The sequence below is a fragment of the Salvia hispanica genome, chromosome 4 (genome assembly GCF_029641045.1).
Source record: "Salvia hispanica isolate PSC_SH4W2 chromosome 4, Shi_PSC_v1, whole genome shotgun sequence".
NCBI lineage: Eukaryota > Viridiplantae > Streptophyta > Magnoliopsida > Lamiales > Lamiaceae > Salvia > Salvia hispanica.
The window spans coordinates 49,188,211-49,208,495 of NC_142695.1; the positions used below are offsets into that span (position 1 = coordinate 49,188,211).

A 20,285-nucleotide genomic window follows, 5' to 3' on the forward strand; every position below is an offset into this window, starting at 1 on the left:
AGCCATAAATTAGTCACACATATTTCCTGATTAGTATGGTTGAGTTCGTTTGATTCGGCTTAAAGTTTTAAGAAATATAGTAGTAAAAAATCAGTTGAAAAAGTTAGTGAGGTGAGTCACACTTTTATATCTTGTTGTTGTAGAGTAATCTAATTGTATAGTAGTAGTAATATAATGCGAGTATAATAAGTTAGTGGAATTGTGGAGTCACGTGGTCACACCCTCCGTCCCTAGATATTGCACTCGTTTTAGGAAAATAATACTACTAAATGGTCAAAGTAGATAGAGTGGAAGGTAAGAGAAAAAATAATATAGATAAAACTTTTCAATATTTTATATTTTTTCTTATTTTACTATCTCTTGACTTTACTACTAATTTATTACTCTCATTTTTGCAAAACAAATATGAAACATAAACGACTCAACGTCTTAGGAGGGAGGGATATAAAAAGAAATTGATGTTAATCAATCGCTAACAAAAAGAGGGTATGTATTTCATGTCTTAGAAGAATTAGTCTACTCCCTCCGTTCCATAGTAATAGAGTCATTTTGCCATTTTGGTACGTTCCATAGTAATAAAGTCATTTCTCTTTTTAGTAAAAGTCAATACGTTTTTTCACTCTTACTTCACTCTCTCTTACTTTTTTTTCTCTCTTCATCTCTTTATCTTTTTTATTTTCTACTTTATTCCCCCTTTATCTAACGCATGTTTTTTTAATCTCTGTGACGAAAAGAAACATTTTCATTACTATGGAAGAGAGGGAGTACATGTTTTCATTCTTCAGGTCGGGTGAAAATTAACATGATTAAGTATGCGGTCATGATTATATAATTCTCTAGATTATTGTAATCCATCACTTTCACAACGTCATTACGAAATCTACTTGATTTTCTCAATTACTGTGGGGGCCACTGCATTGTCCTTTCACTTTTCATGTCACTTCTCAACTTCCATCTTTATAAAGAATTAAAAGAAGAATAATAAAGATTCCTTATTTTCCCAAACCAAAAACGTATCTTTATAGGTATCCAAACGTTTTCTTTCCTTGCAATTTATACATATATAAAGCCACAGTTTTGTGGACCCATTTTTGCAGGCAAACTTAATGAGAATTAGGGGCTGGATCCTCTGCTGTGGTAAAAATACATATATAAAGCCACAGTTTTGTGGACCCATTTTTACAGGCAAACTTAATGAGATTTAGGGGCTGGATCCCCTGCTGTGGTAAAAACACAGCAGGGGCTGCTGTGGTAGTCATACGGTGACGTTTTGTGTCAAATTTTATAAACTTAAAATCTTTCCAAAGTAGCTTCTGTACATACCGCACTAACTCCATATTTTCAGTATTTAAAATTTGATTCATCTTACACTTGCCACGGTAGTATACATGTAGGCAGTAGGCATGAATTTTTTTTTTTTTTTTTATCAATGATTTAGCTTTAATATTGCCCTACTCTACCATCCACACTGTAGATGATCAGAGTATTTAAAAATTTATTGATTAGTGATTTTAGTATATAATAATAATAATAATAATAATAATAATAATAATAATAATAATTTGTTGATATTCATTTTTAAAAATTAAAATTTTATCTATAATCTGTTTTTAAATTTAGTGATAATAATTACTATTAAATTATAGTTATTTGTTGAATTTGGCCAATTTCATAACTTTAAAACTCTAATACTAAAACATTTCAGTTTTTTCAATTATCTCGTGATGGTAAAAGTTGAAATTATAATGGAAAAATAAAAAAAATATATTATGGCAACAAAATCACAACATTTTTTATATATCAACATTATCAATCAATCCTATTTGATTTATTTTTTTCATATTAGCTTCCATTTTATGCATTTTGAGACAATTAAAAAAAATTAAAAATTATGATTTAGATTTTATTTTTGAATTTTATGAGAGCATCAAGAAGTCAATAAAAATAAAATGGCAATTACCTCTTAAATTACTCCCTCCGTCCTAGAAAGTTTGTCACATTTTTTCATTTTCGTTTGTCCCACAAAATTTATCACATTTTACTTTTTACTATTTTTTTGTAGTGGACTTCATATTTCACCTACTTATTCATATTCACATTTCAATATCAACCTAATATATTAAAACAGGACTCGCTTTCCACTAAATTTTTAAACTCATATTTCATTACATATCTTAAAACTCATGTCCGGTCAAAATATGACAAAATTTATGGGACGGAGGAGTACCAGAGTATGAGCTATTAGTTACTACTATAATTTAAAGAATAATACTAAGGGAGTTTCAATTATTTTTTAAAATTAACTTTTTGTATAATATTATAAATGAGATATATAAATCTAAATGCCTAATCACTTTTTAAAATTTGATAATTTTTTTGTTAAAATAAATTATAAATAGAACTGATAACTAATTGCAACCGATAAGCTTTAATTATTATTTTAAATAAAATTTAAATGAACATCCAATTTAATACTATAAGATTCTGAAATTTTAATTAGTAAGTAATTCGTATATATTTTAATGAGTAGCTTATGAATCATTATTTAAATAAAATTATTATTATTCAACTTAAATAACCGAAAGACTCTGAATAAGTTAGTGAGTGCGGCATGTATTGAATATATTTAGTTAGTGACTTATTTGTGCATTACGTAAAGAAGCTACTTTGGAAAGAGTTAAAGTTTATAAAATTTGTAACAAAACGTCACCGTATTACTATCACAGCAGCCCCTGCTGTGTTTTTACCACAGCAGGGGATCCAGCCCCTGAGATTTAAGCAAACCATTATGGAACATAGTCTCCACCGCCATTCTGCATAAAAAGTGTTCCTAAGCTAAAAACTAGCTTTCTGCCACTGAATAATTAGTTTTCTGGCACTAAGGGCATCCACAATGGTGGCCCTCTTGGGCATGTCCAAGCCACCATTTCTTGGGCATGCCCAACAAACTTGGCCCTTGCCCTCAAAACTTGGCCACCACAATGGTGGCCCCTATTTCAACAATTAAAATTGTTTTTATACATTTTTGGTATATTTTAATATTCCTAGAATAAAAATTATATGCATATAATAAGTAAAAAATGCATAATTAAAAAAAATTCATACTTTAAAAATTACTAAAAATATTTGAAACCAGATTGTCGTAGTATTATAGATAGGGTAAAATTATACAACGACAATGTTTTAAATACAAAAAAAAAATGACGCACACCGCCCGACTACTCGGTGTCGTCATCGTCCATCACATCATCGGCACCGCATCCACCGCCTCCACCGGCGCCACTGCCACTTGCACCGACCCCACTGCCGCTGGCACCGCCCGACTGCGACCCTTCCGACCATCCCAACTTTGACCTCAGTCGAATAACGAGGTCGTAGTAGAATCTCTTGGTCTCCGGATCAGTTGACTTCTCGTACAAGGCCAAATTATCCTGAAGTTGCTTCATCATCTGCACCTCTAGGGTATGAGCCAAAGCCGCCCGCGGTATTGCGGGCATTGCTGTAGAGGTCGCAGCGGAGAACTGAGAGCCGGTTCTAGATTCCCGGATTGCGGCACGCTGGCCCTGCGGACGTGAGCGCCGAGAGAGTCTGGAGGGGGGCTCCTCCTCCGAAGCATCATCGTTCAGGTCGAAGGCGCGTGAGTCACTACTACTGCTGTAGTTGCCGGCGACGCCCAGTCTAGTCCGCTTAGGCCCAGAGACAGGATCTTTGTCGATGAGGACCCTGAATTTCGGGCAGTCACGCAGCACGAGGTATTCGTCCCAGTAGGTAAACTTCGGCCACGATTCAGTATTGAACAACTGATACGACAACACTCGTACGTCGGCTTCGGTGCGGCCGCTCTCAGCAAGGCGGAGTTGGGTCTCGTATATGCCACTGAACCTCTTCAACGCTTTAGTAATCCTTCTGAACTTCTTCCGGACCTGGCTAGCCGTACGCTCGACGCTCCCATCTGGTTTGAATTCGTTGTACACATCGAGAACGCGATTCCAAAAGCAAACGTCAGTCTGATCCGTACCGACTATAGAATCGGCCGTGACCGCATACCAGGCTCTGGCTACAGCAAAGGATTCTTCATTGCTATAGTAGGTCGACCGCCGGTTTCCACCGCCATCGCCGCCGCCACCGTCGCTGCCGCCGCGTCCGCCGCCTCGCCGACCACTTCGGCCGCCACCTCCTCCGGTGCCCTGCTCTCCACGGCGGCCGGCGGTTCGACCACCGCCGCCGCTTCGCCCCCCACCATTTCCGCCATTTCGCCCACCTCCGTCGCCGTTTCGCCCCCCAACGCCTTGATTTCGCCCGCGACCGCCTTGAGTACCGGACACCGGAGTATCTGGTGGTGTTCCCATCAACTGTTCCCACGTGAATCTATCAGATTCAGATAGAGGGGATTGGGTGTATTGGAATTGGGAGGATTGGAATTGCTGAGAAGGGTTGTTTATCGCATCCATATTGGGCCGGTAGTCGCCGAACCCCGATTGGGGACGACCCACGTTCCTCTGCGGCTGAGAGGAGGACTGACCCCGGAGTTGGGATGTCTGTTGCCACGGCGGCGGCGATTGTGGACTCCACAGGTTCGTTGGAGGGGGGGGTCGGACTCGATCTCCACGGTTGGGAAGACGAAAATGCGCCAAATCCCGATTCTCCATAGCCGGGAGAATCATCTCCACCTTGCATTTTGTAGACTTTGAAAATGGTAGAAATTTTTAGGGTTTAGAATGGAGGAAGATAAAAAAAATGGAATGAATATAGTATTTATAAATATAATTTTCGAATTTTAAAAAAAATAATAAAAAAAATGGAAATTCGGTGGGCAGGGCTGCGGCTCTCGGCCCTTGCAGTGGCGGGCCGAGCCGCCTGCCCAAGAGCCTCGGCCCGGCCGAGCGCTCGGCTCTCTCTCGTCCACCCCCCCGAGCCGCAGGCTGCCCTTGCCTCAGTAGTGGGGGGCCGCGGGCTGCCCAAGCCCGGGCCGAGAGCCGCGGCTCCCCCACTGTGGATGCTCTAAATATATCGGCCCAATAATTAAAATGTTGGATTCTATTTTGCTTCATTTGTTGACCAAATGGTAAACATGTTGATTCATTGATTTTTAAGATGTAGTGGTTACATTTTATTTTGACTAATTAATTAATATTTTTACGTAGCAATCAGTCAGAGTGTTATTCTACCACACGAAATTGTAATACATAGTAAGATCTTTGATTTGTTTTAAATCTATTGTGTAGTAAATAAATAGTATGCTATTACACGGTACCAACAATCTATCGAAAGAATTGAAATTTTGAAATTGTGGAGCCAAGAACCACCAAATTCTTCTATAAATACCATCCTCAAGCAAGAAATGCACAAGCATTCTTAAAACCTTTACTCATGTTATGGATTTGTACCGTTTCTATTTCTTGATATTTTTTTTCTAATGTCTTATTGATCTTCATATTGAGCATTTGTTTTGATTTAGCATTTCATCGGTCACTATTTCTTTTCCTTCTTGTTTGCTTCAATTACATATTTTATTTTATTTTTTGATTTTTTTTTCTTATTTGTCTTATTATTTTCATAGAGCTTTTATTTAGCATTTGATTAGTTACTATTTTTTTGCTTTTTTTTTTGCTTTTATTACATTTTTTTTCCATCTCTTTTTATTTCTATCTGTTACCCATTATGTTTCAACAGAAAACATACACATATACATTATCTTTCTATCCTTAATTACTTTAAAAATTTATAATAAATGGTTGCTTTCTTCAATATTCAAGATATCCATCCGTCGAAGTTCGAACACATTTGTTAATAAAGTTGGTGAATAAGATCATATGAAGTACTAATAAAGTTGGTGAATAAGATCATATGAAGTACCTATTGCAGGCATCATTTGATTGTGTTTTGCAAGTACTATGTCATTTCCTAGAAATACAATTTTGGTTTTATTTCATTGCACTTTTGAGATGAAATAATGCACTTTTCATCCAACCGAAACATGGCCAACGATTTAGATCAGTTTTATCAATGTAGGAGAGGATGTCATGTTTGAGTCTTGAAACTTGAAAGTGATTTTATATTATGTTTGTTTGGTGAGCATATCTTGCAAATGTTACACTAATTAGTACTACTACTACTCATTAACTTAAAGAGAAAATAGGAAGTATTATCAAGTATTCTAATAACCAATAAGTAAGTAGCACTCCTTAGTAGGTAAAATACTGAAGTGCAATTGTACATTCATCGATAAAATCGAATTGCACATTTATCAGTTAATTTTTTCAACACGCTGTTGATTTTATGACTTTCTGAATAATTTTTGTATTTCTTAATTTTTTATTTAATAGTTTATGTTTATAGTATAAAGTGCTATTATATGTCATGTGTTGTGTTTTTTAGATGTGTGAGCGTATTAATTAACAATCATTTTTTAATAGTTGATTTCAACTCATATATAGAGTACTTCCTATTCACTTTAAATAAAATACTTTTCGACGATGCAAATAAATTAATCAATTTGCTAAATAAAATTGAGTTTAATTTCAATTTATATATAGGCAACATTTACTATTTACAATATTTTATTTTTGAATATCATTGCATAGTTTAGGCTATTGTATTTGTTTAAAATATAAAGGAAACATTGTTAAAAAAATTATATACTATAAATCAACAATTTTTAAGTTGGCTATTTTAAAAAATCTTTTTATATAAGGTATTAATCAATAATTTTTAAGTTGGCTATTTTAAAATATCTTTTTATATGGGGTATTAGTCAACAACTTTTAAGCTGGCTATTTTCGGCACAAAGATTGATGGAAATTTTTTAGTCATTGTTTTGAGGGTATATTACTACTACTAAAACTTGAAACAAAGTAGTCCATAGATTGGAGGTTGGGTGTGAATGATAAATTCCATAAAGCTGTGTAAATGCATGTCAGCTACTGAAAAGGCCTTATGCTTCTTAAATTTGTACAATACATACTTATATATACATAGAACTTGGACAATACCACTTGACTTAGTATATAGAACATTGAGTAAATCAATGCAGAATTTTAAAATATTATGAAATGGAAATAAACCAGCAGCTAATGAGTTAATACATGTTAAAATACGTGTTGCAATCAAATTATGCAAATTTTGTCATTTCGAAAGTCAGATAAATTTGAAATAGACAAATAGTGATGAGATTTGAATTCAAATGTGAGAAATGAAGCCAAAATCACTCTGCAATCCTCTGAAAATCCCAATTCTCGCATCTTTGTAGATGGGAGAGGGAATTTCTTAACTTCCTATTCCGCCAATCAATAAATAATGAGAAGTTGGATGTATTATGTTTAATGTTCTACAGTATAATGCTTTTTGTATTTGTTTATTTAGAAATTTAGAAATTAAGATTTATTTTGTCAGAATTACTTACTTAATTCTTTATTTTGCATGGTCATATATTGTGCATTTAAGGCTGTATTTGAAATGAAGATAAAGATATGGTATTCTTATTTAAAAGATTTATCTGAATGATGCGGCTTTTAGCATCGCACTTGGGAGGAATTTCCGGTGTGGGGCGAAAGTAGAGGCATTGATAGTGTCAAAGTCAAGATTTGCAATAATGTAACAACATTTATTTCAGACTAATAATTTCTTTTTAATTTTAAGAAAACACTTTAATGGCTCTATTATTTATTTCGTTTGATTAAAATAGTTGTCGTTACAGCTAATTAGATTATTACTACTACTAAGTTTTATTACTAGCGATCATTAAAGCTAATTAAAATTTCGATTGTGTATACATGACGAAAAACTGAATTTTGTTTGTTTAAAAAATTGTAAGTTTAGCGAAATTTAAGCTCATAAGGATTAATGAACAAATTGACAAAATTTTAGGCTCATATAAAATGCTTCTTACCATCAACAAGTAGGCGTGGACGACAATGGCGCCATGCGGGTTCGGCGGATGGCAGTGGTGGCGTCGGTAGGTACGGACAAAGCCAATGGAAAGGGAAAACTACGACGGCGGCTGAACCGAGGAGAATGAGAGAGATCCGGACCGAATGAGAGAGGGAGAGATGAGAGACGGACGCCGGAGATAAGAAGGAGGCGCCGCGGTTGCATGCTAGCACTTGGCAGCGCAGGAGAAAAGGGAGAGCCTCTATCTCCTAATTGGACCTATGAAATATATAATTGAAATACGACAAGTTTTAGTTATTACTAAAAACATTTTTAAAGTAAATATTCTGAAATAAAGATAAGTTAGTTGACATTTTATTAAATTTTATTTTATTTAGCGGAATAAGTACTATCTAAAAAATGAATATATGGAAAAAAAAATTATCACTTTTAGTCTGAAGGAAAGAGATCCATTATGGTTTGATAGTATATAATTTTCTGTTTATATAATGTATAAATTATCACGTTTAGCCTTAATTATTTGCATTCATATATTTAAGATCGATTTGGGTCCTTAAAATTATTAATTTTTCCAAAAATCTGCTACTTCATTTCTAATAAACTACTAAAAGTGGTGCGAAAAGCATAAACGTTGGTAGAGATTATTTTTTTCCATTCCAATCCGTTTTTAAAATATTTCGGCAAAATATGATCTATGTGGACAGTTCGTGTCTGCACACCAGAAATTTAAAATCTTACAATGTTATTTCCTTCCTAGGTTTTTGGATGAATATTATTTGAAAATATTATATGCCGTGGCACGGGGGATAATGCTAGTTTGGAAAAATAGAGCAGAGATGTATTTAAATAAACAGAATCTCTAGTTTAATAATCTCGAGGTAATTGATTCTTCTCCTCTTCAAATCTCGAGTTTATCATTCTGTTTCTTATTTTGGGTGAGACACTTAATTCCTGAGTTGGGTTTCGTAAAATTCATAGTTGTCTTCTTCATACTGGTTTGAGTGAATTGGCATTTGAGCAGCAATATTTGTGTGTGTGTTGTGTTTCTTGGATATTAACAAAGGCCATTTTTTATTAACAACACCTTTAATGATGAATTGAATTGTGTTTGGGACCTTTGTACTCCTTTCTTGCTTTGCGCCGAAAGAAGTTGTGTGTAAACTGTTATGACTTATGAGGGCATTATCTGTGTAACAAGAGTACCCATCAGCATGTGAAGTTGAATGCTAAAGCTTTCACCATTTATCATCTCATTTTTTTAATCACATCGGTGTATATTTCTTAGTTTTCTCTTTGAATCTTTAGGGTTCTGAGTTTGAGCATGGAAACAATTTTTCAATGATTTTTATTGCGTTTATTATACTACTCGTAGGTAGTGAGCCAAATCCGATCCCCCAAAGTTCCGTTTTTAAGGACCCGAACACATGACATTATTATGTTTATGGATTATGATTATTTGGTGTTTGCCTATAACTTACTAGATGGGCGTATTCAGTTGTGAGTGTTAGCTCAGGTTTGGTTTTTCTTGCTATTTCTGTGGGTTGGTTGGTAAATATTTGTCCATCCTGATTCCAGAATGGGAACTTCTGGTGATACCGTTTATGGGGAATACACATACCAAGAGCTGGAGAGGGAGCCCTACTGGCCACCAGAGAAGCTCTGGATTTCCATAACAGGAGCTGGTGGGTTTATCGCTTCTCATATTGCTAGGCGTTTGAAGAGCGAGGGTCATTACTGTTGGATTTTCTTGTATTCATCTAATGAGCGCAGCGGAATTTGCATACAAGAATACAGATCTAGATTTATAATCATATTGCAAGTTGAGCATATAAAACACAACGGAATTAAATCTTACTTGTTGTGTTGTTTTCTTCTTCGATTGAATCCTGCAAGTTGAATCCAAGGTCCACGTGCAATCCAATCCGATGCAGGAACTATCCCGGTACAATTGCTCCGTAGAAGAATGCTAGGAATTCTCTCTACAAAGCTTTACGTATTTTCTCTCTAATGTTACGCTATTTCTCTCTCCCACAATGGAGAATAAATAACCATTATATAGATGAAGAGTCACTAGGGTTTCATGATTATTGGGCTTATGAACTATTATAATTATAGCCCAACTATAATTACTTAATCCATATTAATCTAATTTTAGACCATTTCCTTTCAATTACATCATTGCTTCCGACTGGAAGAAAAATGAGCATATGCCCGAGGAAATGTTCTGTCACGAATTCCATCTTGTGGATCTGAGGGTGATGGATAACTGTTTGAAAGTGGCTGAAAAAGTTGAGCATGTGTTCAATCTTGCTGCTGATATGGGTGGGATGGGATTCATCCAGTCGAACCACTCGGTCATCATGTACAACAATACAATGATCAGCTTTAACATGATTGAGGCTGCAAGGATTAATGGAATTAAAAGGTCTGCTTTCTTAACAAAAGCTTCTTGCAAAATTACATTGTTCCATTCTCTGACTTTTGATGTTCGGTTCATATGCAAATTTTGACGTGCCAAGGCACAAATTTGAATTGAAGAATTGAAATGAACTTTACTTTTGGGGTATAGATTTTTCTATGCCTCCAGTGCTTGTATCTATCCTGAATTCAAGCAGTTGGAAACCAACGCGAGCTTGAAGGAGGCGGATGCATGGCCTGCAGAGGTTTCGTATCCATCTCCTATCTAGACTAATTCATTTTTTGGTGCAGCCTCATTTTCCATGAGTGACACGAGCTTCATATTGGTTGTTGGTGTAGCCTCAAGATGCTTACGGGCTAGAGAAATTGGCAACTGAGGAGTTGTGTAAACACTGCAACAAGGACTTTGGAATTGAGTGCCGGATAGGAAGGTTCCATAATATTTATGGTCCATTCGGGACATGGAAAGGTAAACCTGTATGTTAATTATTGTTTTTGACTCTCACACCCCCTCCCCCGAAACAAAAAATGAAAATAAAAGAAAGACGTTGTGTAAGGATTAAATCATCTGTTACTATGTAGGTGGGAGGGAGAAAGCACCAGCTGCTTTCTGTAGAAAAGCCCTTACTGCTACTGACAAATTTGAAATGTGGGGAGATGGCAAGCAAACACGATCATTTACATTTATTGATGAATGCGTTGAGGGTGTTTTAAGGTATGGAGTTCACCCAATAAATGGAGCCTTGTTGCATTTTCAACTGATGAATGATAGTGTGCTTTTCCTTTCGCACCATAAAAACTGAAGAACACCGCAGGTGGAGAATATTACTCCATATTTGTTATTTTTAAGCTGTAAAGAAGATTCAGGATAATATTTATAGCCTTCAAATGCTTCAGAATAGAGGCGGGAAATATGGTACCGCAAAGCAAATGGTCATCTATTTTGGCATTTGTAGTTAGCGTTCAGATATTGCGATATAAAAATGGTTTTTACTTCTCATGCTACATTGAGCTAAAGGTTTCAGGTGGTGTATCAATTATATGTTGGGGTCTGAGTCACTTATTTAGAAACAGTAATTATATGAACTTTTATCCTATTCTCAGATTAACGAAATCCGACTTTCGGGAGCCTGTAAATATTGGAAGCGATGAGATGGTGAGCATGAATGAAATGGCTGAGATTGTCCTGAGCTTCGATGAAAAGAAGCTTCCAATCCATCACATTCCAGGGCCAGAGGGTGTGCGTGGCCGAAATTCAGACAATACTCTAATTAAGGAAAAGCTTGGTTGGGCACCTTCTATGAAACTCAAGGTAACATTATCCTCATTTTCTTGCTCATCAACTTCCATTTTATTTGAAATCCGACATGTCACACATGCCCGACATCTTCACAGGATGGATTGAGAATCACATACTTCTGGATCAAGGAGCAACTCGAGAAAGTAAAAGCTAAGGGCATCGACCTCTCCACCTATGGTTCGTCCAAAGTGGTGGGGGCGCAAGCTCCTGTTCAGCTTGGTTCACTTCGTGCTGCTGATGGCAAGGAATGAAGCACGAGGCGTGAAGAAACATCCCTTCATGTCTGTAGCCTCGTTCCGTATGTTGTATTTTTTGATCTGTCTTTCAGGCTTTGTATTCGAGCACAGTGCATTTTCTATCTAAGAGCATTCCCAATGCTCTCCCTAAAAACTCCCTTATTTCTCCCTAACTCCTGCCACATCAGCACCAAAATTTATCCCCAGTTTTTAGCCAACTTTTAGAAAACTGCTCCAATGGTTTCTCCCTTATTTCTCCCTTATTTTTTCCTAACTCAACATTTCATTTTTACATCATCACTAATATTGTTTAATTTTCCCTAAATGTGTTTAATAAATAGATTTATAATTTTGTTTCATCAGTGGGGTTGGGAATTTGCGGACTCTGCTCTTTGCCCTTACCTTTTCGGGAATTTTTCCTACTTGAACTCATAATTTTGAAGATTGAAGATTGAAGATTGAGATAATGAGATTGAAAAATTGAGAGAATGAAGATTGTGTGTGATGAATGGAGGAGGAGGAGGAGGAATTATATATAGGTTTGGAATATAGCCTTTGGGGAAAAAAAAAAAAAAAAAAAAACAACGCCGAAAAATCGCCGAATCACGCCTACAGTGGGCGCCGATGATTCGGCCATAAATCGGAAAAAACGCCGAAACACTCCCAACGGTCGGCGATATCTCGGCGATTTTCGGCGAAAAATCGCCGAGTGTTATCGCCGGACCATTGGGAATGCTCTAATAAGCCCATGATATGCTTTGTATTGTGAAGTTTCTATTCTTTGCTACTCAATGTTATTACATGGCTTCCTATCGTCTGAAGATTGAATGCTTTCTAGACACAGTTCTTAAATTGCTCATCACTTACTAAAGAGATCTAAAAAGGTACAGCCCTTATGTTGATAAGGGGGGACACACACACACAAATATAAAAGTGTGAACAAGCATATTTTGTGTGCATTGTAGAAATTCATTTTGTGTCAACATTATTCTTTATAAATACTCCCCTCGTTCACTAGCAATAGTCTCATTTAACTATTTTTGTCCGTCCACTAATAAATGTATCATTTGCTTTTTTATTACTACTATTTTTTATTATAGACCTCACATTTCATTAACTTTATCTCATTTATATTTCATTACAAGACTAATACTCACTTCTTTAGTCTCATTAAATATGAAACATTTGTTTTTCGACATGAGATTTTTTGTAATATTATTGTGTGAGTTAAGGAGGATAGGGCAAAAAGTAGAGATGGCATTGTTTCTATTTAAAAAAATATTTCTTTTTTAATGTGATTATATAATGATATGACCCATCTTCCATTAACCAAAAGACACTCACTCACTAAGATTTGTACTGGTGGACGAATGGAGAATACTTTCTGAAATTATTTTTAAAATTGAAAGTCAGTAATACTTTCAGAACTATTAAAATGAAAAAAAATGCTAGATAGGACTAAATATTAATGGTGCTAAGTGCTAAGTGCTAAGTGATCAGTGGACTTAAGTTGTTGTGGGGTCACTTTCTCACAAGTTCTCTTCTTTTTTTTAACATTTGGGCTGGATGATTAGTGGACTTAATATGTTGCGGTGTCACTTTCTTACATGTTTTGTTTATATTTGGGCCCCAACCCAAATTTAAAAACTTTATCACTTGGGCCCCGCCCCGTCGATTGTACATAAATTAAAATCGTTAAAGTGAACTATACATTTCAATTTCAAAATTTAAATTATTTCTTTTGAACGATAGTATAAATAGTAGTATAAAATTTATGATTGAGTGACTGGATTGGTCATAAATAAGTTCTAAAAATAAATGTCGTTGATTAGGGAACAATATTGAGAATATGATAAAAATATACATAAGAGTTATTTAGGTCCAATAATAATTCTCAGGCTCTACTATTTCATTTTTGTTAATTTATTGAGTAAATTTATGTTATTGGCGCTATATTTTATCCAAATTGTTAATTGGGGTTCGTTTTAATTCATATCTCGACCCAATTGCAAGCACCTATGCTATTGTTATTGTGTTGAGTGTAAAAAATAACACAACCACCCAAAATTATAAATCATCATTTAGGTAAAATGAAAATCGGTTTACAATACCGATATCAACTGTCACACATACAATCCCATTCAATTATTAACCAAATGAATATTCATATGAGCTTTTGAGTTCATTTTTAGCTAATTGTAAATAGAGACTTTGGGAATTTATATTTTTCGGGGTAATTTGCACAATTCATAATACTTTATTGTATTAACAACCAAGATTAAATTTTACAAAAATAAAAATAAAAATAAAAATAAAAATAAAAAATGCCTAAATCCATGATATAAGTAGCTATTTGTACCATTTTTCAATCTAGCACGGCCACTGAAGTTTAAAGAGAAAAAACTGAGCAAGTGACCATAGTTTCTAATATAGCCCAAACATGGGGCCTACCCACTTTGTTAAATGACAAATAATGGAATATACAAGACCCACAAACAAATTATTGACTTATTTTTAAATCTACAAGATTAAAAAGAATATTATTCCACATAATAGCTTAATTAAATGAATAAATGTATGATTGGATAAACCAGTTATCTAAAAATAATGATTAGCAACTAGTTTGGAGTTCTGGCAGCAGCGAGTTTTTTATTCTGAATTATTGGAGTCTTTAAAATAGATTTGAGACAAATCCTAGATCAACATGCTTTACTCTAATTGGATGTCCGAATTTTTGTTTATTAGTTGTATGAGATAAGAAAAAAAAAATGTAAAAGTGCTGAGATAACAGTGGCATAAGTTTGTTTCATTAATAATTGGGTTAAAAATATCCAAGGAATTTGCTATTTTGGAGATGTCCATATATACAGATTGGGGCAAATGTTACAGAGTGCATATTAGAATAAATCAATAAATAGTGATAAATGTTCAAAATAAGCAGCTTTGTTGTGATTATTGTGAGATCTCTAAATGATGTTTCATTTCAATTTTACACCGCAACAGTGCCATTTAATTATATTATGTTCAGTTATAATGTACATTTTACAATATAATTTTAAAGATAATTTTCTCAGTTTAACTAACATTTTGTGATGGTAAGTGAAATGTAATTGGATTTTTTTGCCAATGATAAAATTACAATAATCATATAAGTTCTTGATATTATGTGTCAAGTTTAAACTTCGCGTGAAATAACAAATTTTTGGAAAGTTTCATGATATTAAGCGCCAATGCCCCTAAAATTAAATATAGTGTTATATTTCGTATAATTAAGCTATTCTTTGTGGTGTAGTTTCATGTAAGTTTTAATAATTGGATATTGTATATATATGCTACTACGATATATAGATGATTTGTATTTTGATGCTATTTTTATTTTTTACAAAATGGTACACTGTTATAATTTCATGCATGTTAGTGAAAACTTAATTACTCAGTCATGTATTGATTAATTAGAACGAGATACCAAATTCAGAATCTTCACATACTTTTCGAATGTACTATAATACAGTATACTAAAATTTAACATGCTACTATTTCTTTATTGGTGCAATAACACTTAGATCACCTAGATACTTGAATGTGTTTACAATTTGAAAGGGTTTTGGAGAATTTTTTTTTAATGAGTCATTTCGAGTAGCCAATAAATGTTAAAAAAAAATTCACCCAGTTGTTACATTGGTAATCTTTATTTTACATCTGAGATATGATAAAAGGTAGATTTCCTACATTTTTTTTAGTAAATAAAAAATCTCAAATCATAAAAGTGACGAGGGAGAGTACAAGAAAGTAACAGTCCAAAAAAAAAAATAGAAACACAAACACAAAAGACGCCACAACAACCAAAGAACTGACAAGAAAAAAAGACAACAAGAGTCAAAGTAAGAGGAGAACCGCCCAAACACTAACCGGTAACACCAACGGAGCTAGCACCCAAGAACCGCTCGATATCAAAGTAGACACCAAACAAGATAAGAAACAATAACTTCCCTGACAAGTCATCTTCTGTGTAAGCTCGTTCCCCTTGGCCATCTTTTGATATCCTCAAAGTTTCCATAACATATCCGGTGAGAATGGAAACTCCAAACACCAACTCTCATCCAAGATCCAAGACGCTAAAAAGAAATTTCTTCTCAAAATTCCAATTAGACTTGAAGTACTCAAACATTTCCTACATATTTTTAATATCAGTGTTAAAGTACTTAAACATTTTTAATCTCCAAATTTAAATAGTGATATATGTATAAATATTGTTAAGTATTTATACACGTAGAGAGCGGAGAAACCGAGAAAGTAACTGGTTTGTTTCGAAAAAGGATCGAGAAACATGGACAATTCAAAACTCATGATATATTTCGAGATCGGGGTCAAGTAAATAAGCCCATTTCAAAATAAATAAGGATTTTATAAATTATGCATTTTACTTTTACCAGACAAAAGGAAAGGGGTGAGTAAAATATGTGCACATAATGACACAAATAAAATATGTATTGAGAAAAGCTAAGCTAATAAAGAGGCTACCAACGTGGTACGTAACCATTGGTTGTGGTAAAAAATAATGAAAATAAAAGTTTTTAGTATGTTGGCTTGTGATCACAAGTAGGGTTTTGGGTAAAAATACCGAAAAAATGATATATCGCTCGTATCGTATTGAAAAATATCAAAAAATTATCGAATTTTTGGTATATCGTAATTTTCGATACGATACGGTATCGTATCGTAAGTTTCCGATACGATAACGATATGAATTTCTTTATATCGCGATATATCGTTTTATATCGAATATATCGAAACATATTGAAATTCAATACATATTGAAGTTTAAAATTATAAATATATATAAATCCATTTAATTCATTCATATATTTAGAACAGGGACGGAGCCAGAAATTCTATATAAGTGGAGCAAAAATATACATAAAGATATTTTAATACATTGAGAAGGGGCAAAAATAAGGATATTTTAAAAAAAATAAAATTAACTTATTAAAAGTAGTATACATAAATTATTTCTAGGTGGGGCATTTGCCCCTTGTGAACTCCAAATGGATCCGTCCCTGATTTAGAAAATATATATATGAAACCCTAATAAGAATACTATTTATTTTATTGTGTAGAAGTTTTATTAATTTTTGTGTTATTTTTCAGTTTTGAAATTATATTTTTCCATATATAGGTATTCGATATGATAACGATATTTCGATATATCGTATCGATCTTACGATATATCGAAATATCGATACGATAACGATATTGATATCATCCATATCGAAAGTTCGATATATCGAAACTTTCGATACGATAACGATATGAAATTCTTTCATATCGATATTTTCGATACAAAACACGATACAACATTTTCGATATGATATATCGTATCGACCCACCCTAATCACAGGCTAAGAATTAAATCATGGATACGATCCCATCTAATCTATCTAATCTTTTGTATGAAGTTAAATTACTATAGCTGGAAAATTACCTAACATTATGAAAGTTGATATAGGTACTGTCAGGTGTCAGCTTTTCTTTTTTGGTAAAAAAAAAGCATATAAAGATTGGAGGTATTTAATCATTGTATTATATATTTATAAAATATTTTAATTGAATTCCGTCATAGGTTTACGCGGGATTTATTATGGAAACTTACATGAAAATTGATCATACTTGATTTTTCTCGAAGATGAGACGAAACCGCCACAATGGGCTAATTCGACCTTATAATTGTTTCATTTATACGCTAAAATCATCACAAATCTGATTTATTAGGCTAAACTTATTAATATACTGTATAATTCATAAATTACGGTAACGATGATCTATATAGGAGTAGTTGATTTTTATAATCCGAAAAAAAGAAAATTAAAAAAATTAGAGATTATTCTAGTGGAAATGAAAATTAAGAAGAGAGAACAAAATTTGTTTATCAGTGTTTCTCTTTGAGGAGAGAAGCTAATCCGGTGACCACCACTTTATTTCCTCTCTCTAAACTCTTCGGCTTAATCGCCGGCAGCTGCCACGTCATCGGCGCCGGCGATGAGATCGTCACATCCTCACCGAAAATCAAGTCCAATTCTCCCCCCTCACACCCCAAATCCAAAACATCGGGATCATCGGGCGGCGCCTCCTCGTTTGTGAGGCGGGCGTGAGGGCTCAGCCATTTCGATTTCATGTACTCCGCCTTCCGCCACGGAGCTATGTGCATGCCTTTCTTCTTCAGGCTCTGCCGCGCGGCCTCTGACGCCATCGCCACGATCTGTATCAGCCGGTCGGTTTTCCCCACGAATATGTACGGCAAGTTCTGCAGAACCGCCTTGTAACCGCTCGTGGATCGGGCGATCTCAAACTCCGATCGGAAATCCACATCGACTATCATCCTCTCTCCTTCCACCACTACATCGATGTATTCATACTCGCCTGCAAATTGCAAATTCCGATTATCAATTGAGGATTATTAGATCAATTGGTTTCTAAAATTAGGAGAATTAAAAAAAAGGAGAAAAGGGGGAAATGGAATTGAGAATTACCAGCTGGAATAGAGGGAGACTTATCCCATTTGGATTTGCAAAGGGAGGCGTTGTAACCAAGGGTGATTAGACCATCGGTGACTACTTTCCTCAAATCGTCTTTTCTTTTGCAAGTTGTTTTGTTCTTTTCGACGATTTTTGAAGCGTCTGCCAATAGATTTCTCTCCGCCACAGTCGCGCACGGCGTCAAACTCTGCAACAACAATACGCAAACTTCAGATTCTCGACCAATAAGGAAAAAAGGAAAACAATCGAATATTATAAGATAATTGTGTACCCTGAGAGCATCGGAGGGGTCACTGAAGGAAGAATTAGCGGAAATGGAATCGGAGAAGAAGCCGAGCTCGTCATCGGAGCTATCGTTGCTGTTGCCGTTGAAGCAATTGCAGCGGTTGCGGGCGGCAGAGGAAGGCTTGTCGTTGTTGTCCTCCATGAAATTCTGAACCATTTTATCCAAACAGACCGAGCTCGGCTCGATCTCGGCAGCGCCACCGCCATCTTTGTCTCCTCCAGCTACCGGCTTCTCAGCGGATGAAATCCGGAGGACGCTGTTGAACGGGCGGTCAAAAAGCCTCTTAAGCCGAGACTTAAACACCGGCGGCTTGACGGTGTCGCTCGGGATCGAATCGATCGGCTGGATTCTCATCGGAAAAGTTGAATACTCCTATTTCTAATCTAATCCAAGTCTATACTGTTAAAACTAATAACCTTCTGTTACTCAAAAACTCACAAAATTTTACAAAATATGCCTGCAAAACGGAAGGCTAAACAAAATCATTTCAATTTCATCATTTCAACCTCACAACACCCGATCATCAAGCAACAAAGCGTCACAACAAAATTTTCACACTAATATTCACTCGACGAGAAAACTGAACAAAAAGAGAAGATAATAAATTTCTCTGTTATTGCTTTTCGTGATAAACGTGACGGCGATGATAGGAGAGACGAGCATTATGAGTGTAACGGGGAGAGTCGGAATCAGATGCCGGAAAACTAATTTTCCGGCGCAACTCCATCGCTGGTGCTCGGATGTTGATATCACGACTGTTATTTTTTTTTCAGGTTGCTGTTTCCACTTGTTTTTTGGTTGATTTTTTTTGTTTATTTGGCTGATAAAATGGAGGGAGCTTATATAGGCCCTGGATTTGTAGACTGAGACTTATTGCCACGTGGAGTAGGTTTACCCTGAAATCCGGGCTACAATCTGCTGTGATGGACGTTGGTGCCGGTGATCCTAACCCACTCTCATCTCGACACGTGTCGATCATCTTGTCAGATCTCTCAACAAAATCCATTACATATGTTTATTAATTTTACATAGGCATCACTCTACAAAATTTGTTTGTTTTATGAAATAAATAAATAATTATATGATAATTAATCATAGACAACCTTCTCCGACTAATATAATTTTACAATTTTAAATTAATAACCTTATGGAAAAAGTATAGCATCGAACGACACCTAATTAAATATAGCATTAGAGTAGGAGTGAATGAATATGCATGCGGTAAATCAAGGAAACATCAATGTTTTTTTTTTACTAGAAAAAATGGAATCTTGAGTGGATAGATACCAATCCATTTTAGTGATTTATAACATAATACTAGAATTAATGATTGATTAACTGCTACATTTTTAGTACAAAACCGAAAATGATTATTTATAGAACTATAGGTAAGTTTTGAACTTTCGATAAATTATGATTTTATATAGTAGTACTAGCTTTAAATTTATGTGGTGACTATTGAATTGTTGATTTGAACTATTCTAGGAAACATTAGTGTTTGCACGAGTTGCGGATTAGTTGCCTATTTGAATATCTGACTATTGGTTATTTAACTATTGATTTAGGGTGATGAATTAATAACCTAGTACTATTGGGGGTGTTCGGTTGACAACACTAAATCT

The 20,285-nt window shown here is 34.9% G+C and overlaps 2 protein-coding genes across 2 annotated transcripts; one reads left to right on the top strand and one right to left on the bottom strand.

Moving 5' to 3' along the window:
* Positions 1-8,807: 8,807 nt before the first annotated feature.
* On the top strand, positions 8,808-11,952 carry LOC125197419 (GDP-mannose 3,5-epimerase 2-like). Its single transcript, XM_048096156.2, has 7 exons — positions 8,808-9,620; positions 10,060-10,315; positions 10,460-10,553; positions 10,648-10,777; positions 10,891-11,023; positions 11,413-11,620; positions 11,704-11,952. Exons 1-7 carry the CDS (start codon positions 9,467-9,469, stop codon positions 11,857-11,859), a joined length of 1,131 nt encoding a protein of 376 aa, XP_047952113.1. The 5' UTR covers positions 8,808-9,466; the 3' UTR covers positions 11,860-11,952.
* A 5,638-nt stretch (positions 11,953-17,590) lies between these two features.
* Positions 17,591-19,479, bottom strand: LOC125197426 (uncharacterized). Its single transcript, XM_048096162.2, has 3 exons — positions 18,649-19,479; positions 18,372-18,564; positions 17,591-18,261 (listed from the first exon to the last, which is right to left on the bottom strand). The coding sequence occupies exons 1-3, from the start codon at positions 19,015-19,017 to the stop codon at positions 17,771-17,773; spliced, it is 1,053 nt and encodes a 350-aa protein (XP_047952119.1). The 5' UTR covers positions 19,018-19,479; the 3' UTR covers positions 17,591-17,770.
* Positions 19,480-20,285: the final 806 nt, after the last annotated feature.

Bases quoted from the DNA above. Each gene is read 5' to 3' on its own strand.
- LOC125197419 (XM_048096156.2), top strand. From the start codon at position 9,467: ATGGGAACTTCTGGTGATACCGTTTATGGGGAATACACATACCAAGAG. The intron at 10,316-10,459 runs GTCTGCTTTCTT...TTTGGGGTATAG, and splicing joins AGGATTAATGGAATTAAAAG to ATTTTTCTATGCCTCCAGTG. The intron at 10,554-10,647 runs GTTTCGTATCCA...TTGTTGGTGTAG, and splicing joins CGGATGCATGGCCTGCAGAG to CCTCAAGATGCTTACGGGCT.
- LOC125197426 (XM_048096162.2), bottom strand. From the start codon at position 19,017: ATGAGAATCCAGCCGATCGATTCGATCCCGAGCGACACCGTCAAGCCG. The intron at 18,565-18,648 runs GTACACAATTAT...TTGTTGTTGCAG, and splicing joins ACCCCTCCGATGCTCTCAGG to AGTTTGACGCCGTGCGCGAC. The intron at 18,262-18,371 runs GTAATTCTCAAT...TGCAATTTGCAG, and splicing joins GTCTCCCTCTATTCCAGCTG to GCGAGTATGAATACATCGAT.